Genomic DNA, 22,277 nt, shown 5'->3' on the forward strand with positions numbered 1-22,277 from the left:
AATTGATCTCATATACTCTTTTCCCAAATTTAATTAAAAATTTAAAATAAATAGTTAAATTAAATAAATAAATAAATAAATAAATAATAAAATTTTATTTGTTGTTTGTTTGTTTGTTTGTTTTTTTTGAATTTGTGTGTTAGTATTTTTTTATTGTTGTTTTTGTTGTTGTTATTGTGGTTGTTTTTTGTTGTTGTTGTATTAATAACAAAAAATTAATTATTTGTTATTTAACCACTCTATATAATTTATTTAATCATAAAAAAAAAGTTAGTTTACACCATAATCAATTAACTTTTTAATCCTAAAAAAAGAATAGGTTATTATAATATTATAAAAAAGTAAACTAATGACATTATATGTTGTTTATTTAAACTAATACTCTATAACTAAATATATAAAGTAATAACATAATTAATAAATTCAATACTATTCTATTTTTTTTATCTATGAATTTGTGTGTGTGTGTGTGTGCGTGTGTGATGTATATGTGTATGTGTTTGTGTGTGCGCAATATTATTATCTTAATATACACATTAAATATGTTGACTATTAGCATAAATATCGTTTTGTTCGTGTGTTATTTCTATTTTTATAATATAAGACATTTATAATATTGATATGTTATTTTTTATTTTTATTTTTTTTCATTAATTTATTTTTTTATTATAACTAAAGTTTTGATTAATTATAGAAACTGATCAATATTTTTTGTTACCCACACCACCACAACCACTACCCATATGTAATAGATAATTAAAATAAATATCAAAATCAAAATCATTATTTTAAATTAGAAATATTACTTGGTATTGAATAAAAAACAAACACATGTATACATACATACACACAAAAGATTTGTAAATTGAACATTTGCGTTAATAAAAATAGTTTGTTTTAATAAAAATTCTCACACATAAACTATTATTTTAATACAAAGAAAACAATACCTTATACTCTCTCACTCACACAGACAGATAAAAATTATTTCTTTTATAGATTAATAATTTTAAATAACTAAATTGCACAAAAATAAAAATAGATACACACAATAAAAGAAAATTTAAAATGTATAATAGTTATTGTATAAAATAAATAGTTTATATGTGTGGGAGTGTGTGTGGGTGGGAGTGGGAGTGAGAGAAAGAGAGTGTATAAAAATAATATCTATACATTTATAATGGTTCTCTTTTTCTTATACTTTCATTAAGAATTCTTCTTTTTCTTTATCAAAGTGTTGATTTAGTGGGGACACGGTCAGTAGCTGCTTGTTGTTATTGTGTTGTTTGTTTTTGTTCCTTATTTTGATAATAGTAGTATTATCATTTTTTCAATTTTATTTTATTTTTCTTAGAGTGGTAGGGGTATTTGGTTTTTTTATTATATATTCAACTATTATTATTTTTATTATTTGTATATGTACCCAAGAGAGTAAGTGTGTATGTGTGTTTATTATTATTTGAAAGTTAAAAAATTTTAATAAAAGTATAATTAGTTAATGATTTTTAAATATTTTAAGTAATAATATTAATAATCATATAACAGTAGGGGGTAGGAAATAACCTATGATAATATAAATAATAATAATAATAAAATGATGAAATAATAATTAAATAATATCTTTTCTCTGTAGATTATCACCAATCATTAACACTCTCTTATTCACACATACATTATGTATCATAAGCTAATTACAATAATTGAATTTATCTAAAAAAAAAAATAAAAAAAAAAAAAAAAAACCAATGATCGTACTAAAAATAATAAATTAACAATTATAGTAATTATAATAAACCAAAAGAAAAAAATAGTAAATTTAAAATTACATTTTTTCTTTTTTTGTATATTAGTAGAGAAGGATTTGCATAAAATACTTTTTTATTAATTATTTTTTATTTATTTTAAAAAGATTTTATTCTAACAAAAAAAAAAAAAAAAAAAGTAAATTGAAAAAAATATTAATCATCATCATCATCAACACCACTACCATTACCACTACCCCGCATGTGTACAAAAAATGCAGAATATATATAGTAAAAGATTAGTTTATCTTTTTATTTGTAGTTTTAAAAACTTATAAATAGTATACACTTGATATCATTTGATATTATTATTATTTTTTTCTATAAATTTTATATCTTTATTTTTTTATTTAATTTATTTTTTTACATCTTTTCTTAAAATCTATTTATCTTTTTTTTTTTTTTTTTTTTTTTATATTTATATTTTTTTTTTTTTTTAATTAATTTAATTCTTTTGAATATTTATGTTTTTTACCTTTGTTTTCACCCTTTTCAAAAGGTGTTGATGAAAAATTAATATTATTTTCATCATCTATATTATTATTAACCGGTGGAGTTGTATCGTTATTATTATTTATACTTATTGTGGTTGTGCTATTGTTGTTGTTTTTATTTTCGATATCTTTATCTGTTTCTTTTAATTCAATAATTATATCTAATATTTCCAATAGTGGGTTCTTGAATGGACGGAACATTAAAAGTATTATCATAAAGTAGAAAGCATTTATACAGAGGTTTAGAATCACAATTGTTTTATATCTATTCCATGGATCTACAAAATGTGAGCAGATTACAACAAATATTGGCGATAACATATATAGGGCAAAAAGTGGGGTAAACAATCTTATGAACTTTCTTTTAATTTCATCTTCTGGTTTGGTTAGGAATCTATAGTGAACAACGTTACTAGTTACAAAATAAGTGGTAATGGTAAAATAAAGTAGCAAGACAATATAACCTGGAAGTGTATCAAGGAAATAGATGTAGTTGTCAAGATCTGATATGTAAATGTTGCTGATATTGCTCATTGCCAAGCTGATACAAGTACTTATAAATATTAAAATAAAGTGCCACTTTAGGTTAATGGTTGATAGAAAATAAACACTAGTCGACCATCCACTACCAATTAAAATTAAAAATAAATAAAATGCATTGGTTACAATTATACCAATCCCTATTTTTAAAATAAAATAAAATAAAAAATTATTAATATTATTTAATTTTTTTTAATTTTTTTATATTTTTTTATATTTTTTTTACTTACAATTACCAACCTCTATTAAATATTTATTCGAATTTTGATTTCTTGATACAAATATCCAATTAATGCCATATATAAGAATTGATATTTCAGTTAATGATAGAAGGGCCATAGTATAGGACAAAACATTAAAATGGTAATGCTTTTTATAGTAAAAGTGGACCCATATAACTGTTACAATCATTAGTAAACAAAAGAAAGCAAAAAAGAAAAAGTGAGTTTGTGGAATAGATTGTTGGTCTGCTGAAATTATACTATTGAAGCTATCTCCATTGTTTTTAAGAGTAATTTCATAGTCTAGATGAACAGCAATATTGGGTGTGCAGTCTACAAAGAACATATACCAAAATCTATCTCTTTGACCAACAACTGTATAGCTTTTACTATAGTCACTCGTAGAATTGAAGATAAAATCTGGGTTAACAACTTCCTATAATTAAACTTTAGTTAATTCTATTTTCAATTAAATAGTGAAAAAAAAATAAAATTCTTACATTGCTACAGGAAGATCTTTTTAAATCGTGAACAACATTTTTAATATTATCAGAGAATAGATATAAACTAGTACTTTGGTTTTCTTCCCAATTTACATTTACATTAATTGTTCCTTCTTTTTCAAAACAAAATTTACCAACATAGTTATAAATTGGTGAAAATTGTTTTACATGACCCTTTAAAACTATACCATTTGCATTACATATAAAATATATAAAAAATATTAAATAAATATATATTACTTTATACATTTTTATTTAATTATAAAATTAAAATTTAATTATATTTATTTGATAAGTTTTTTGTTTTTTTATTATTAAAGAAAGAAAATTAATTTTAATATATAAAAAAAATTAAAAAAAAAAAATTACCATTATATTAATCATTTTAATTGTAATATAATATATAAATAATATTAATTTAATAATAAATAAATTGTATCTAAATTTGGTTAAATCTTTTCTTTTTCTTTCTTTTTTAATTCACTATGATGAAAAAAAAAAATATATAGGGAAATTAAAAATACAATTTAATAATTAACCCCTTTTACCACTCTTATTATATTTAATATTTACTGTAACTAGTTCAAATAATAAATATAATATAAAAAACAACACAGATAAACACACAAATATATGAGTTTTATTCCATCATTTTTTTTACATTAACCCCAACCACACAACATAATAATATTAAGATAAAAAAAAAAAAAAAAAATAAAAAGAATTTTACCCCAATTGTTTATTTTTAGAAATAGTATATAAATAGATAATTGACCAAAAGATATTTCAAAGTTTTTAATAAATATACTCACTAACCATCAAATAATTAAATTATTTATCCCCCCAAAAAAAATAAAAAATAACAATAGTTAAAAAAAGGGTGAAGTAAAAAATAATTATAGTTTTCTAAATTGATATAATGATTTTAAATGATTTAAATAAGTCACTTATTTAGAATTTATTGTTAATTCATTATTATTATCTTATTTTAATAAAAGAAAATAAATATGTGGTTTAGTTTTGAATCCAAAGTTTTCAATAATTTTAAAATTTCCAAAAAAACTAATTTTTTTAAAAAAAAAAAAAAAAATGTTTTTAATTTTTTTCATTTTCATTTCCTTTTTTTAAAAAACCTTTTATTTTTTTAAATTTAATTTAATAATAAAACTATGAATAAAAAAGCAAAGTTTATAATATCACTTTTAGGCTTAACAACAGTTGGTGCTTCAGCATACTCATTAAATTTATTAAGCGAAAATGTAATGATAAAGAAATCAAATATGTTAAATACAATCGATAGAGAAATACAAGCAGAAGCTTACAATAAAGTCACAACAGAAAAAATAGGGTTAGAAAATGAACTCGACGACTCAAAGAATTTAAACAACTATTTTATCGAAATTTTCAATCAAGTAAATGGTATGAACTTTGACCAAATAAAATCACTCCCAAAGAACCATGGCTCACCACTTCCATACTCTAATCTTCATAATCAAATGCTCAAATTAGGATTACCAGGTACTGAAAACCTCTGGTTTTACGAATCATATATTACAAGTGCAAACTATGAAAGAAAAGGTCCAAACTGGGTCATGCAATCAATCTCAACAGAAAACTTTAGAAATAGAGTAGCTGACCGTAAAAATAGCTATTTCAATAATAATACCATTCAAGTACCAGATAAATTTAAAGCACAAAATAAAGATTATGTAGGAACAGGTTGGTCCAAAGGTCACATGGTTCCAGCTGGTGACAATCTCCACTCTCAAGAAGCAATGAACCAAACTTTCCTTTTAAACACAAATATCGTTCCACAAGATTTACACAACAATCAAAACTTTTGGTACCGTTTAGAATCATTTTGCAAGTCAGAGTTGGTCAACAGATATCAAAATGTCACCATCATATCTGGACCAGTATACCAACCAAATTTAGTCGAAATTTTAACCGAAGAGCAATTAAAAAACCGTGTTAGATATTGCAGACAAAATGAAAAAAAATTTGTAAAATATGAAGTTATTGGTGAAGGAAATGTAGCAGTACCAAACTATTTATTTAAAATTGTTTTAGTAGAACCAAAAGATAATTTAGATCCAACAAACGATAGCAAATTACCAGCAACTAAACAACCATATTTAATTGGTAGCTTTTTAATTCCAAACGAGCCAATTCCACACAATGCTCTTTTAACAGACTATGAAGTCCCACTTCACGAAATTGAAGTTAAAACAGGTTTACAATTCTTCAAGAGATTAAATTTCCAAACTGATGTTACCCCACTTTGCGAGGATCCAAAGAACTGTGAAATGATGACCCAAAAACAATTATTACCAAGATTAATAGGATTTGCAAGATCACAAAGAGATTTAAATGATTTATTAGCCGATAATAAAACTATTGACTGGGATGATAATTTAAATCAATTAGTAGATGGAAAATTAAAAGAACTAAAAGAAATTGAAGAGTTAAGAAGAAACAATAATAATAATAAAATATAATAATATAATATAATAAAATAAAATAAAATAAAATATATTATGATTTTATTAAAACATTTATTACTTTTAGTTTTTATATTTAATTAATAATGGATGTGCTTCAGTATTCAATACATATTTATCTAATGGAACTGTATTTGAATCGCTGTATAGTAGATAGAGGTATTTTAATGTTTCTGCCATAAAGAAACTTTGTTGAACGTGATCCCTGGTGCCAAATATAATATCTTTATAACCTGCATAGCCATTTGATACCTTGCAATTTTTTTCAATAGCTTCATAAATAGTCCAACCCCAATCTTGGTACATTGTGTCCCCAGTTAAACGATAGAGAATAAATATAGACTCCAAGGCTTCTGGTCTTAAAAAATACCACGGACTTCCACCTCCTCCATTTAAGCTTATATCACCTTGAGAGTTAAATACAAAGACCTCTGGGCCCACACCAACTGGAGAATTAAAATAGCTAAAGGCACATGTTTTGGTTACTTCTCTTCCTACTTCCATATAGATATTGTTTTTTTCATCATCTCCAGAAATATTTGCTGCAGCGGCTAAAGCAAACATACCACCTGCAAAACAGGTTAAATGCTCCTCTCTTTCAACTAGATACCCATAATCTAAATTGGCAATGTAACCAAAATCTTTTTTGGTTATTTTATAAAGATTTTTTATAATTGAATCCGCTGAATCTATAAAAAGATCTCTATATATTATCTCTTCCCCATCTGTGTATATCCACATCTTTAAAAGATATTCGTAGTACGAGTCACCTTGACCACCGATCGATATTAATTCGTCACAATAGCCAGATGCATCCCTCTTTATTGTTGTTTTATATAAACCCTTTATATCAGTTTCTAAGCTTGCCATGGCATTGATAATTCTATCAATCTTTTCTTTATAATTAGGATCACCTGTAATATCTGATAAACGAGAAAATTCTAAGGACATAGTACCCAAAGCAGCCAACACCACACAATTGCTTTCTGTTGCACTTGGTTTGAAATTACTTAAATTTAAATTACTAACTGGAAAAGGATATTTGTTTGAAAATGCATTCATTAAAAAATCTCCAAATTCTTTTGCTTTGTTTAAATACACATCTTCACCGGTATAGTCATACATTGTTAAAAAAGCACCTAAATATCTAATATTAACTTCAAAAACTGATACCTTGCTCTATATTTTAAAAGTAGAAAATATAAATTAAAAATTAAAAGTTATTTTAAAATTAATAAATTAAATATTAAACGAACTTTTGATTTGCTTAACAATAGTTGTGAAATCCAATCTTTAGCTTCATTGTATTCTTTTTCTAAACCCATTAAATATAGAGTATCAATAGAGTCAACAATTGTTAAACCTAGACCTCCTAACCAATCGCTATGTTTATTTTCCAGTGGCACCCATTCGTCATGACCCCAGGCACCATTCTTATATGAATCCCATGCAAATTTCATTGATTGTTTAATTTGCTCCGCTCTTTCTTTATTTTTATTTTTATTTTTATTATATACCATATCTATTTTATTAAAAGGATTATTTGATTTATTAAATCTTGGTAATTTTTGTTTATGATTTCTAATTTCTGTATTATTTTCATTTATTTTATTTAATTTATTTATAATATTTTGAAGTTTTCCCACTTCATTAATTTCTTTACTATCAAAATTATCTATATTAAAATTTTTTTGATTGAAACTATAATTTTCACTATTTTCAATTGAACTATCACCAATATCCTTGTATTTATCATAATTTTCATCAATTGCACCTTCTTTTTTAATTATATTGATATTATTATTTATATCATTATTGTTATTGTTGTTGCCACTTTGTTGATCATTGGTTTTTATTATATTATTATGTTGTTGAAAACTGTCATGATTTTTAAAAATATTTTGTTTATTATTTGAAGCGATTGTATCGGTTTGAAAGCTTGATGTGGTTTTAAATCCTACAATAAAAATAATAAGGGCTGTTATTGATATAATTATTATACCCTTTCTTATTATCATTTTTTTACCTGATACAATAAAAAAAAAAAAATAAAAAAAAAAGTGTGTAATTTAAAAAATTACAAAAATAAAAAAAAAAAAATTTTAAATATTATTTAAATTTATCTTTTTTTTTAAATAATAAATGTGTTATAAATCAAATATAAATTTTATAGATAAAAAAAAAAAAAATAAAGAAAAACAAAGAAATAAAACTTAAAAAATAAATTTAATAATAAAAAAAAAAATTATAATATAATATAATAAATAAAAAAATTATAATATAATATATATATATAATAAATAAAAAAAAAGTTTAAATTCCCTAAAAGAGAAAACATTATTATTTTTAGAGGGGGGAGGGGTTAATTTATGTGTTTTTTTTTTTAAAAAATAAATTTGAAAAAGAAATATTTTTAAATAGATAGCTGTTTAATATTTTATTTTAAAATATAATTAAATTAAAATAAATAAATAAATAAATAATTTAAAAGATAAATTTAAATTTAAACCCTGGTGATTGAAACAGTAGAGAAGGTTGGTGAAACAGTAGCAGAAACAAAACCAAATGAATGTGTACCACCTACTGGAATGGATGAAACAAATTCTGGGAATGATAAATCACCATTAGATAATTTGATCATGTTCCAAACTTCAGTTGGGTTCCAATTATTTGAATGAACTTGAATAGCTTTAATGGCGGTGTTTTCATTGTTGGTGATTTGAACCCTGTATTGGTAGAATTGAACACCATTGGTATTCCATTGATTATCTACAAATAAATCATAGTTGATTTTAATTGGTACATTTGGTGTTTGGGTTGGAGTAACTGTTGGAGTAACTGTTGGAGTAACTGTTGGGGTATTACATTCTTCACCATAATATAATTTTGGGCATGCATCATAACCTCTTATCTAGATGTTAAAAAAAAAAATTAGAAATAAAAACTAAAAACTATAAAATTTAAAAAAATTTAACATACAGCTACAAAATAATTAAAGTTTGATAATCTATAGGATGCAACATCGCCACTACATGTTAATGAAACAGTGTTGGTATTGATACGGAGGGTGCCATCTGGATTGATTCTAAAATCACTGATTTTGAATTGATCTGGGGCATTAAATGGTTGAACCAAACCATTATTACATGAAGTTTCATAAGTTTGGAGGTTAATTAAAGGAGCTTGTGGAATTAAAGCATTGTTGGAGAATTTAAGATTACCTGTAATATATTATATACAATGTGTGAGTAATATATTAAAAAAGCATTTTATTATATAATATTATAAATTACTAACCTTTATATCCCTCTTGAGCTAAACTTTGAGTATGGACACCAGCAATACTAATTTGGTAACACTTATTTGCATCACGGAAAGCATTTAAGAAAGTAGCACAGTTATTTTGGCCATAGGATAAAGAGATAACATTTAAAATGATTAATAAGCAATATAATAATTTCATTTTTCAAAAAAGATTTATAAGTATATAATTTATAATATTTATTTTAATGAGTAATAAATGATTGTTGTTTTGAATGAATAATTAAAAATAATTTTTTTTAATTTATAGTTTTTTTTTACTTTTTATAATAATAATTAAAAAAAAATATAAAATAAAAATGTATTTCTTTGTGTTCCAGAACAAAATTAAATTTATATCTAACCCAAATCAGTGTTAACTATAAAAAATAAAAATAAAAAGTATAAAGGTTATAGTGAAAATGAACATTATATATATTTATTATTTAAAGTTACCCAATAAAAATGAATGTATTTATTTGTATCACCCAATTGTTCCAAAATAGAAATTGGATACTGACTTAACGATATTAAAATAGGTTTTTAAAATTAATTAATATGATCCAAAATGATTTCATATGACAATATTGATAAATTTGGTGCAAATAGGGTTAAAAAAGTTAATAATGGAATAAAACAAGACAGTTATTAAAAAATATAAAAAATATAAATTAAAAAAAATATATTGATTATATATTATGACATTTAATTATACATTGCTAACTACACCTTACATCTGTTTTTTTTTAATTTTATTTATTGGTGCACCTGTGTGTGTGGGGGTTTTTTTTACAGTCAAACTGTATTGTTATATTTTTATTTAATTTTTTAAATCTTTACAATATATAAATAATCAATTCAAAGAAATTAAATTAAATACATATAATATGATACATATAAATAGTAATATTTTGTTTTTATTATATTGATAATTAAATATAATTTTATTTATTTATTTATTTACTTTATTATTTACATTATTTACGCTATTAATTTATTTTTATATTATATTAAAATAATATAAAATATAATTAAAGTTGTTTTTTTTTTTTTTTTTTTTTTTTTTTAAATATTATTATGAATTTTGAGAATTTGATAACTGTACAGAATTTCTATTTTTTTTTTTTAATGTTGGAGATAATGAACTTGGTAATTGAACAGAGAATCTATTGGATCTTGACATTGTTGGTGATGGAGGAGGTGTTATATTTGAAATGCAGTCATTCATAGAATTTACCCATCTTTCTCTATCAGAAGAAGTTGCAACAAAAGTGTAAACTTTCTTTGAGGTAACCACTTGGAAAGAGTCTTTAAAGTTTTTGAGTAACGATATTGTTTTTACATCAGAGAAAAATATAGTTTTAAAAATAATTCTTTGGTAATTTCCATTGTGAATTGGAGGAGTACCACTAGATGAGACACTTGATGCGACTGAATTTGTTAAGGTGCTGTTGGGTGATATGGATGCTGGTGATGTTGTTGAGGTCGATGATTTTGATGAGGTTGAAAGTGTTAAAAATGTATTCTTTTTTGGTGTTAAATTGGTTGGTGAATTATTATTACTATTGCCCAAATTACTACTGCTATTACTGTTTGCTAAATTACTACTATTACTGACACCATAATTTGGATTAACTTCAGTACATAATATACACTCTTTGAATAAATAAATATATAAATCTTTTTTAGTTGATGCCACTACACCTTTTAATAATGATAGTTGACCTTCCATTACATATTTTGAATGTCCTATAATTGGATTGGCAGCAAATACAGTATTTTTAATATCTTCAATCTTTTCAGAATTACTTGATTTTCTTTTGGATTCGTTCAAATATAAAGTTAAATCTTGAAGCTGAACTAAAGAGAGCGCTATAAAGTTGTAATCCATAATATCGGTTGGTGTATTCTTTTCAATCTCTTTTAATAATACAATATAACGAGGTAAACGTTGGACCGGTATAACTAAAAAACTGTTAAAATCCAAATGACGGCAACGTGGATCTTTTTCTTTTTGATAGATTAATTTTTGAACCTCTTGGAAATTTGGATTAATTTTGAAATAACGGGTCAATGCGAATGCTTTTTCATAATTGTTTATATAAATTTCGTATAGCTTTTGGAAACTACCCATAAAAGGTAAAAAGAGATCACCTATATTTAAATCGGCTGGTTTTCCATTGGTTGGCTCGAATTTCTTTTCCATATCATCGAGGAAACGTTGGTGATGATCCCTTAAGTCCTCAATATTACAAAATAGGGTATATAAATGGTGTTTTGGGAAGCAATTCTCTTCGTCTCTGAATGGTTTTAAAAAAACATCGATCAATGTGGTCATATCTTGAACATAACCTCTTTCAACACGTAACATTTCATCTAAAGTTCTCTTTCTAAGGTAGTGTGGTGATGATTTTTCTTGACTTGAACTAATTGATGATGATAATGATGCTGATGAATCTGATACTGATGATGATAATGATGATGATGATAATGACGATGACATTGAGATAGTTGATGATGATCTTGAATTTAATGGTATTTTTTTATTAGTTCCATTATTATTATTATTATTGTTATTGGTATTACTAGTATTATTGCTATTACTATTATTGGTTGTTTTTTCTTCTAATTTTTCTAATTTTTCTTTTTCTTCTTCTGCCAATAGTTCAGCCTCTTCTTTTTCATCTTGTTGCTGTGGTGGTGTCAAAGATTCTGGTTGTGGTTCTGGTTCTGGTGATGAGGATTGTTTTTCGTCGATTGATAATTTACCAATATCATCGTCTAATGATGATGCAGTTGATAATGATGAGGATTGTGGTGATGAAGAACATGGAACCGAAATTTCTACTAAATTATTACTACTATTATTATTATTATTATTATTAATAACTATGTCTCCATAAGAAGAAGAGGAAGAAGAGGAAGAGGAAGAAGATTGAATACTTTTATTTAAAAGATCATTATCATCTATACTACTATCGTTATCACTAATTGTACCACCACTGTTATTATTATTATCGCTACCATTGCATACACCTGAATAATTGATAACAGCTGAGGCTTGTTGTTCCTCTTTCTCTAATTTTTCTAATTTTTCTTTTTCAAGCTTCTTTTGTTTTTTTTGTTTTTTAAATTCCAATAACATTTTTTTATATCTATTTACTGCTAGCCACCTTCTTATTACAGATTGAACTTTAACTATACACCAATGTCTGTGTGAATTCTTTGAAACAATTCTAAATATTTAATTTTTATTGATTTATTGATATTTTTATAAAATATTTATTTGTGTGTATAATGTTGAGTAATTAGTTATAATAATTAGTTATTATTTTTTTGAAAAAATTTTTAGAATGCGGTTTTTGAATTTTTTTATTTAATTTTTTTTTTTTTATTTTTTTTTTTTTTGAAAAAAATAAAAAAAGAAGAAAAGAAAAAATAAAATATGAAAATTAATTAATAAATAATGTTATAATGTTAAATAAGAATAATAATTATAATTATTGTTATATAAATAAATAAAGAAAGAAAAATAACAAATAACAATTATTATTAAATAAGAGATTAATTATACACCCAATATTAAATATTAAATTAATAATATAAAATTTAATAGTTATTATTATGGTGTTTTTTTAACAATATTAAAAATAAATGATAATATTGTATACTAAATAAAATCCCACTTTACTATCATTATTAAAAAAAATAATTTTAAAATATACATACGGTGAAGAGTGTGTGGTAGTGGCGTGAAGTGTTTTTCTCGCCAATATTTTATTAGTAGGCTGTTTGCATGATACTCTTGACATTTCTTTTTTTTTTTTTTATATATTATTTTGATCTTGTTGTTTCTAATTAAAATTCTAAACTACACTTTTTTCTTTTTTGCTGTTATATAAATTGAAATTTTAATATCATTAATCAGTTTATTTGTTTATTCTTTGATTAATCTATTTTTATTAAATAATTTTTATGTGAGGTGATTTTAAAAGATTTTTTTAAATTATTAAATTTAGTGTGTGTGTGATCTGTGTTGTTAAATGTGTATGTACGTTTGATGATTTTATGATTTATGATATTATTTTTAGTTTATGATTACTATTAATCTAAAAAAATAAACAAAATAAAATAAAATAAAATAAAATTTAAAGCGAGTGTGATAATTTTTAATTTTTAAAAAGTTTTATTATTAATTATATTACAAAAATAAAAAATAAATAAATAAATAAATAAATAAATAAATAATAAAAAAAAGAAAAAAACAAAATTTATAGTTTATTTTTTGTTTTGTGTTGTGTTTGTATTATTATATTCATATGATGTCTTTAATAGATATTATATATTAAAATAATAAAAAAAATTCTATAAATATTATTATTATAAGTAAAAAAAAATTAAAGTGACTCTATTCTATAAAAATATTAATAATAAAAAAAAAAATTACATGTTAATATACCCTAATGCTATAATAAACTATTTTAATGTGTAATAATGTGCATGTGTAGTACGTGTGTATTTAATATTTTGTTGGGTATACAGTAGTAAATATTGTTTTCATCAAATGTATTTCTTTATATATTATTAAATTTATATAGAAAAAATATTCTATTTTATTATTTGATTTTAAAAATATCTATCTATCTATCTATTTTATAATGATTAATAATACTATTATTATTTATAAATAAACAATAAAATATTTTTACATTGTAAAAAAAAAAAAAATATAATATAGCACAATAATCTATTTAAACACATTCACATATTACCCATTCTTTTTATTTAACACACAAAATATTTTTCTTACCCATTCAACCAAATTTCTTTGTTTCAGTGTTATTAAATTATTTATATATTTAATATATTTGTTATACGATTTTATTTTTATTTTTACAATAATAATTATTATAAATAAATAATTTTAAATTAAATTTAATTATTTAAAATAATGTTTATTGTGTGTGTGTATTGGTGAATAACAAAAAATAGAAAAAAAAAAAAAAAAAAAAAAAAAAATTAAAAATAAAAAAAATAAAATTGTGTGTGTTGGTTATTATTTTATTTTTATAATTATATTGTTTTGCTTTTGTATAATGTGTTAGTGTGAGTGAGAAATCTTGTACAAAAAAGATGTTGAAAAAAAATATTATTTTTCCATATTATATATTTAAATTTTGAATATATTATAATAAAACTGAAAGAGTGGAAATGAAATGAAAATAATAATAATAATAATAATGAGAGGAGTGAAAGAGAAAAACATATAATATTTATCTATTTTTTAAAACAATTATTCTTGACACACATCTTTTAAAAATAACTAATAATAGGGTTTAACAGCAATATAAAATTTTGATGATTGTATTTATGCTGTGGTTATTGTGTGGTGCGGGGTATTATTTTATCTTTTTTGTTTTTATATCAACCATATTATTATAATTGGTTTATCTAATTCACACAAACAAAAACCAAACAACAAAAACAATAAAGGGTTTAAATTGATTTAACTACAATTTGTGTGTGTGTTGGTTTCTATTATGTGAAAATAAATAGTACTGTTTTTTTTTTTTTTTTTTTTTTTTTTTTTTTTAAAATATATGGTTATGAACAAACATTTTTGGTGATGATGGCGATGATGATTGAGATGACAGAAATAGTTTATTTTGATATTTTAAATACTAGCTAGATTATTTATAATGTCATATTTGTTTTTAATATTTACCTTTGGATTGTTTCTCTTTTTTTTGTGATCAAAAAAAACTGGTTATTTATTACTGCTAATATTGGATAAGTAAAATAAAAACAAAAAAAAGAGTGAAATGAAATGAAACGAAATGAAAATATTTTATTATATGTGCATTTAATTGATATTTAAAAATTATATATATCTATATCTTTTGTAAAAAAAAATAATATTGATTTTGTTGCAATAGAAATATCAAAAAAAAAAAATAAAAAAAAATAAATCAAAAAATAAAAAAAAAATAAAATTTTTTTTTTAATTATTTTAAATTATTTTTTATTTTTTTTATTTTTTTTTTTAAATTATAATAAAATAACTAATCCCTATGGTGAATAGATTTATGCACTCCTTTTTTTAAATTTATTTATTTATAACACGTCCAACCACATTTTTTTTATTTCTATACAATTTTATTTTTTTGCAAATAAAAAAAACGGTGAACTTATTCTTTTGGAAATAATTATCTATTTTTTTATTTATTTTTTTATTTATTTTTATTTATTTTATATTTATTTTTTTTTTTTTATTTATTTTATTTTTTTGGGGGAATAATAATTTTAAAACAAATAAATAAACAAAATGATCGTTACATTCCTCATAAAGTACTACCAAATCATTTTTTTAAATGTTTGAACTATGTGTTTCGGAGAAATAATCTAGAAAAAACTTTACAATCAGTATCAATAAATTAGATAACATCTTTCATTATGATAATTTGATTTCCCAAAACAATAAAAACTAAAAATACTTTAGAAAAAGTTTGATCCAATAATACAATTAATGATTAATTTTGACCTTTTTTTACCAGTCCGCTTTTTCTTTAAAAATAAAGATAATTCTTTTTTTTTCAAAAAAATTAATGATGGTATTTATTGAAATTATTTATTTTGAACAAACTATAGTTTTAATCTCTAGGATTAAGGAAAAAAAAGATAGTTTTTTATTTCTACACTTTTTTTAAAATTTATTAAAAAAAATAATTTTTTTATTAAATTAATTTTCATTTTTAATTTTTTTTTTTTTACACATCACACCATGAATAACAGCAGTAATAATAATAACAATAACAACTATTATCAAAAAACCTCTGAATTATTTATCTAGTTTTTCATAATAAATATTTATTTAATAAAATATTTTAATTCATTCAGTTGAATTTTTAAATATAATAGTATAAACGATGTTCAAAAATGAAAGATTCATTAAATTTTCTACTGGACAAAAAACTATATCATTTATTGAAATACACTTGTATTTATAACATTATTTAGATATCGTGACCAACCCAATAATATATTTTATGTGTCCTTAGAAATATTTGATGAGGATTTTATTCAAAATATACTTAATGGACTAAACTCTCATCCAGTTATTCCGTCAATGTTATGTTATTTCATTGAATTTTCAACAAATTCAAAATTAAAATAGTAATAATTTCATTTTATAATATAAATAATAATAACAATAGCAACAACATCAATTATAATAACAATAATAATGGAAACAATAAAACACTCGAAACTAATAATAATATTTTAAATTCAACAAAAAACAAAAAAATTTATAAATTTTTCCAAAATAAAATTAAAAATGAAATAATAAACAATATCTATTATAACAGTAAATATAAAGATTATTTTCAACCTGATAGGGTATTACAACTTGTTTTAAAATATCTTAACTTTGGCAAATATAAATGTTTTCGAACAACCACTAAAGAATGTCATCGAAACTAAACTCATAGACGATGCTGTTTTGGAAATACCACTCAAGAATGCCATACAAGCATTCAATTTAGAACAATTAGAGTCAATATTTGAACTTACCAAAGATTGTAGTTTACAGGGAACCAAATAGACCACTATCAGATCAAGATATTTAACAAATCATCGAAACCATCGAATATTTCATCAACATTAATTGTCCTCTGTAAAACAGCCAAGGAGTATGACAGTTTTTATTGGCTTTAAGCTTTTCAACTTCTAAAAATATACTGGTATAATTTGATAATTTGTTTTCAAGATCTGCATTATAATGAAATTTGTTAATTAATAGCTTGATGATGTGAACTGATAGAAGTTCACTGATATTGCGAATACTGTGGTTAAAACTTCACAACCATTAAATAGATTGGTTAAAAGGATATATTTTTCGGTGTGTTCATAATATCCCTCCGGCATTAGATCTAAACAATAATAGATACCCTGAGGACAATTAATTTTTAAAGAAATAGATTTGGCAATAACAGCGAAATTAAGCTCTCATTTATAATCGAACTATACAAAATACCATTCAATCTAAATCCTCCTTAACACTTATCCAAATAATACTCTATTAAAACCTTCGAAAAAATTAATAAAGCCATAGATAAATATTTTATCATCTTTCTCAAAAAACTCTATCAAAATAATCTTATCAATGACGATATTGACAACACCAACGATGAATATAATCAACTACTATCCCATTTGAAACAAAACTATAAGAAAATATAAAATGTATTAACTGGTTTAATTAAATTAAATAAATAAATATTAAATTTTATTAAAAAACTTTAAATTTTCTTTCATAATTTTTTAAAATTTTTTTATTTATTTTCATATTATCTTTTGTAGTTTTTTATAAAAGTCCATACCTATTTTTCTGTTTAAAATTAGTATTAATTAAACTTTGAAAAAACCTTTACCTTTCTTTTTTATTTTCAGAAACTAAATAAAATGAAATCATAAAAATAGATATTCACTTTATAATTAGTTGGTTAAACTTGGACATCTTTGAGGTAAGACGTTCATCAATTGTTAAATCAACTAAATTGGCGATTCTTTTGGTGGTGTAGGAAGTTGGAGCACCAGGTGAGTTACGAGAGAAACTTCCTGCACCAGCAACTATTTAATAATATAATAAAAAAAATATATTAATATTATAAAACTATATTTATTGTTAATTTTATATTTACATATTATAAAAATTCCTTCCAAGAAATCTTTTTTAATTTTTCTAAGTGCAATAGATAGTTATATTGTGAAAGACTTATTTTTTAATAACAAATTCCTCTATTAATTTTTTTAAGTTTGGTTCTTGTCTTTGGTGATAAATCTTTGACCTGAATCTTAATGTTTTGGTGAGAATATAAATATTATTAGTCTCTCTATCAATTTGATAATTATTTAAACCAAATTTTTCTTTAAAATAAAAATATTTCCATCTTAATTAAAAAAATAATTAAAGAATTAATAAAAATATATGAAATATACTATTGTATAGAATGTGAATACATACCAATGGTTTGGAATTGTTTCTGAAAGCATGATAGTTTCCAAAAGTTTTTTGGCACCTGGTTATAATAGTGGGGACCTTGTTTTCTATTATAGGACCTTGTATTTACAACTAAAAATCAAAACGGGTGGTAGTGTTATATAAATATCCCTTTTGTGAATCATAACAAACATCTCTTCCTCCAGTATCCATAGAAAATATGAGTAGGTTTATTAAATCTACTTTTAATTTATGGACATCAGTTTCTTTAACCAACCTATTATAATTTTGCAACATTATATTTTTAAATTGATCATTTTTTCACCATTATCTTGGTTAAAACTGATGGTTCTATTTTCTTTTAAGTTGTTATCATACCATGTTTTTCTATTTGGTTGAATGAATATCACAATAATCTTTGAAACATAGCTAATATAAAATTATTTCTTTTATTAAATTAGTATAATATTATTATTTTTTATATGATTATTTTTTTGTTTTTATTATTATTGTTATTATATTTTTTTTATTAATTAATTCATATTTTATTTATAAGTTTTATTATTTTATTTATATTGCTATAATAATTATTTATTTTTATTAAAGAAAATTATAAAAAAATATTAAAAAAGTAAAAAAAAACGTAATTTCTATGAAAAACAAAAAAATATATATATAAACCATGATTGTGATTCTTTTTTTTTTTTTTTTAAAAAAAAAAAATTGGAATTAAGTGGGTTTTGTTTTTATTTTTTTCAAAATAAACGTTTCATCTTTTTTATACAATAACTAAATCCCCGAAACCAAAAGAAAAAATCAAAAGCTGTACAAAACTATTGAAGGTAATTAATTCCAAAATAAACAATAAAATTAAAAAATAATTGTGATAATTTAAATCCCAACCTTATATAATTCATTTTGAAATTGAACATCTTGTCAATAAGTTAAATGAATCACCCAAATAAGTAAAAAAATAAAAAATCAAAAAATAAAAGATAGCCAAACAAATGCCCATCGCTACCTTAAACCAATTTTCCCAGAGATTTTAAATAGGACAATCAAATCTTTAAATGAATTTGATTCGACAAAAAACAAAAGTGTTTAATTATTGAGCTGCTGGTCTTTTGGGTACAATAGAAAATATAGATATTTGTTCCTTATTTCTATAGCATCAAATTGTTGTGTAATATTTTTGAACAAATTAAAACAATGGAAATATCAATAAAAAAAATAAAAAAAATAAATAAATAAATAAAAAATAATTTTTTTTTTTTTTTTTTTTTTTTTTTTAATTATTTTAAATTATTTTTTATTTTTTTTTTTTAAATTATAAAATAATTAATCCCTATGGGGAAATAAAAATATAAATGGAAAGATATACTCCTTTTTTAAATTTAAATTTATTTATTTATAATTATAATATTAAAATATTCTTTGGGAAAAAATTATCTATTTTTTTTATTTTTTTTTTTCAATTTTAAATAATGACGATATTTTTACTCGCTTGACGAAATATTTTTTTTTTAAATGCGTTAAATGACTTTTTTTTTTTTTGCGACCTATTAATAGCATCTTCCCCAAAAAAAAAAAAAAAAAAATTTTGGTAAATTAATTTTCTAAAAAAAAAAAAACAAATTTCAATTTTTTTTTTGATTCAATATTTTGTTTTTTATTTAAAAAATTAATTATCCACAAACCCACATTACACATATTATTATTATTATAATTATTATTATAATAAACAATTATTTTAGCGTGTTATTTAATCAAAGATATTACATTTCACATATTGTTCTAGATTTTAAATCAATAAAAGATATGAAATAATAATACCATAAATAATAAATAACAATATATTAATAATAAAAACGGATCCGTTCAGTACTATATATCCAAAGAAATAATTGAAGTTCCTTAGTATTAAAATTAGATAGTTTAAATCAATAGGAAAAATAGGAACTCGAATATGGAAATCAATCTTTATTTTTAAAAAACTACAGGTATGTATTTCATATTTTTTTAAAGTTCAGTTATTATTTTGAATTTTATACAAATATAAAATCAATCAAAGAATCAATAATGATAAATAGGTTAGGGAATAAAATTAAAATAATATTATTCCAAAAAACCTTCTCTAATCAATTTTAGAAATAACTACAATGTCAATAGTTAAAGAAAAAAAACAAAACAATAATTTACTTATAATTTCATTTTTTTTTAACCGCCATAAAAACTATTATTAATTTTTTTTTTTTATAAAAAAAACCACAGGTTCAAAAAATACACATCATAAATATACACTTTGGTGGTGATTAATAATCTATAATCCGAGTTATTAATCACAAACATTTCTATTACAGAGAAGGTAGGATCAGAGAAAATAAATAATATAAAAGATTATTTTTCAGTTATTAACAATGATTTTTTTATTTTTTACTATAATGGACCACAATAATTAGCATTTTATAGACTCGATAGTTTTTTGTTTATTGGTAAGTTGGTTTACTATACTACATTTTTAAAGTTATTTAATTATAATAGTGTTTTAATTGTTTTATTTTATAAATAAACAAATACAAATAATCAGGTTCTATGGCAGTATTTTCTTATAGTGACGACCGTGACAACGAGAAAAGCTTTAAAGGAAAGCCGCCAGTACCACCAACACCAACATTATCATCAGCATCAGCAGCATCAACATTGTCACGTGTACCATCATTAGCACTATCATTACCAATTTTAGTTGGCGATGAAAGGTATCCGGATAAAATTTAAAATATTTTTACAAGTCAACTGACAAAAGTGTTTCAAGTGAATCTGATGTTAAATCTTTATTTAATATGCTCCAAAAATTATGAGACATTCAATAATGGGACTAATGTAATTTTTAGTATTTTTTTATTTTTATTTCTCTTTTTATAAATAATAGGTTATTAAAGAAAACATTTACAATCATTTTACCAGTATCTAAAAACAACCCAAGGAGTCCAAAACAAGGTTTCAATCTACATAGATATAATAGTATCAAATATGGATGTTTTTAAATAGTTTCACTGGGTCCATCTGGATGTGTAAATTAACTCCCAATTTTGTATTTAAGTGGTGGCTTGGGTGAAACTATTGTTACCACTCCTGCAAAGATTTTAGAAAGAGTATCAGCTAATACTCAAACCAAAAATACAGCACCAGTAACAATTCCATTCAGCTTTGCTTATCCAAATCCAATAGATATCTCTTTGTAGCAAAGAGATTTTATGTGAATTTTAGGCAACAGCACAAAGGTTTTTTAGAATTAGTTATTTTGTTTCCACTTGGGAATATGAAAAATATAGCTAAATTTTTTTTAAAAATAAAAGAAATGTTGCCAATATTAACAAAATAAATTTATTTATTTTAGGTAGTTGTAGATGTATTACTAGTAATCCATATGTAAAACCATAGTGATTCAAAATAAACGTAGGTATCCTTTATTTTGATAAAAAACTCTTTAAACTCATATACTAACATATTTTATTAACAAAGCAAACTATTTATAGATCTTTCCGAACTGATTATGAAATTGCCATATGTTATAACTATTTTATAATAAAACAAGTTTTGATTTTGGCCAGTTTGCAGCTTGTTGGTTGGCTAAATTGTTTGTATTTGATTATTGGACTCTTGATTTTTGTTGAATAGTTGGGTTTTGGATCATTGGATATTTGGGTTGGATTGTTGGGTTGTTGGGTTGTTGGGTTTTTAGATTGTCGGATTGTCGGATCGTTGGATATTTGGGTTTGGATTGTTGGATTGTTGGATTGTTGGGTTTTTAGATTGTCGGATTGTCGGATCGTTGGATATTTGGGTTTGGATTGTTGGATTGTTGGATTGTTGGGCTATTGGATTGTTGGGTTATTGGATTGTTGGGTTATTGGA

General features: G+C 22.4%; 9 protein-coding genes across 9 annotated transcripts; 4 read left to right on the top strand and 5 right to left on the bottom strand.

The window, feature by feature from the left end:
• Positions 1–2,242: 2,242 nt before the first annotated feature.
• DICPUDRAFT_157583 (uncharacterized protein) lies at positions 2,243–3,809 on the bottom strand (the record flags this gene model as incomplete). Its single annotated transcript, XM_003292782.1, has 3 exons — positions 2,243–2,976; positions 3,067–3,493; positions 3,558–3,809. The coding sequence occupies 3 exons, from the start codon at positions 3,807–3,809 to the stop codon at positions 2,243–2,245; spliced, it is 1,413 nt and encodes a 470-aa protein (XP_003292830.1).
• A 920-nt stretch (positions 3,810–4,729) lies between these two features.
• On the top strand, positions 4,730–6,058 carry DICPUDRAFT_41176 (uncharacterized protein; the record flags this gene model as incomplete). The annotated part of the gene is made up of 1 exon (XM_003292773.1): positions 4,730–6,058. The coding sequence occupies one exon, from the start codon at positions 4,730–4,732 to the stop codon at positions 6,056–6,058; it is 1,329 nt and encodes a 442-aa protein (XP_003292821.1).
• Positions 6,059–6,124: 66 nt separating this feature from the next.
• DICPUDRAFT_157585 (uncharacterized protein) lies at positions 6,125–8,079 on the bottom strand (the record flags this gene model as incomplete). Its single annotated transcript, XM_003292783.1, has 2 exons — positions 6,125–7,240; positions 7,318–8,079. 2 exons carry the CDS (start codon positions 8,077–8,079, stop codon positions 6,125–6,127), a joined length of 1,878 nt encoding a protein of 625 aa, XP_003292831.1.
• A 485-nt stretch (positions 8,080–8,564) lies between these two features.
• Positions 8,565–9,524, bottom strand: DICPUDRAFT_157586 (uncharacterized protein; the record flags this gene model as incomplete). Its single annotated transcript, XM_003292784.1, has 3 exons — positions 8,565–8,972; positions 9,041–9,282; positions 9,359–9,524. 3 exons carry the CDS (start codon positions 9,522–9,524, stop codon positions 8,565–8,567), a joined length of 816 nt encoding a protein of 271 aa, XP_003292832.1.
• A 756-nt stretch (positions 9,525–10,280) lies between these two features.
• Positions 10,281–14,041, bottom strand: DICPUDRAFT_92938 (uncharacterized protein). The gene is made up of 2 exons (XM_003292785.1): positions 13,091–14,041; positions 10,281–12,597 (listed from the first exon to the last, which is right to left on the bottom strand). The coding sequence occupies exons 1-2, from the start codon at positions 13,171–13,173 to the stop codon at positions 10,437–10,439; spliced, it is 2,244 nt and encodes a 747-aa protein (XP_003292833.1). The 5' UTR covers positions 13,174–14,041; the 3' UTR covers positions 10,281–10,436.
• Positions 14,042–14,312: 271 nt separating this feature from the next.
• Positions 14,313–16,535, top strand: DICPUDRAFT_157588 (uncharacterized protein; the record flags this gene model as incomplete). The annotated part of the gene is made up of 2 exons (XM_003292774.1): positions 14,313–14,323; positions 16,379–16,535. 2 exons carry the CDS (start codon positions 14,313–14,315, stop codon positions 16,533–16,535), a joined length of 168 nt encoding a protein of 55 aa, XP_003292822.1.
• Positions 16,536–17,846: 1,311 nt separating this feature from the next.
• Positions 17,847–19,279, bottom strand: DICPUDRAFT_83429 (uncharacterized protein; the record flags this gene model as incomplete). The annotated part of the gene is made up of 4 exons (XM_003292786.1): positions 17,847–17,992; positions 18,387–18,494; positions 18,688–18,791; positions 19,266–19,279. The coding sequence occupies 4 exons, from the start codon at positions 19,277–19,279 to the stop codon at positions 17,847–17,849; spliced, it is 372 nt and encodes a 123-aa protein (XP_003292834.1).
• Positions 19,280–20,954: 1,675 nt separating this feature from the next.
• DICPUDRAFT_157590 (uncharacterized protein) lies at positions 20,955–21,137 on the top strand (the record flags this gene model as incomplete). The annotated part of the gene is made up of 1 exon (XM_003292775.1): positions 20,955–21,137. One exon carries the CDS (start codon positions 20,955–20,957, stop codon positions 21,135–21,137), a length of 183 nt encoding a protein of 60 aa, XP_003292823.1.
• A 79-nt stretch (positions 21,138–21,216) lies between these two features.
• DICPUDRAFT_157591 (uncharacterized protein) lies at positions 21,217–21,604 on the top strand (the record flags this gene model as incomplete). The annotated part of the gene is made up of 2 exons (XM_003292776.1): positions 21,217–21,242; positions 21,463–21,604. 2 exons carry the CDS (start codon positions 21,217–21,219, stop codon positions 21,602–21,604), a joined length of 168 nt encoding a protein of 55 aa, XP_003292824.1.
• Positions 21,605–22,277: the final 673 nt, after the last annotated feature.

This window comes from Dictyostelium purpureum (assembly GCF_000190715.1).
Source record: "Dictyostelium purpureum unplaced genomic scaffold DICPUscaffold_373, whole genome shotgun sequence".
Lineage (NCBI taxonomy): Eukaryota > Evosea > Eumycetozoa > Dictyosteliales > Dictyosteliaceae > Dictyostelium > Dictyostelium purpureum.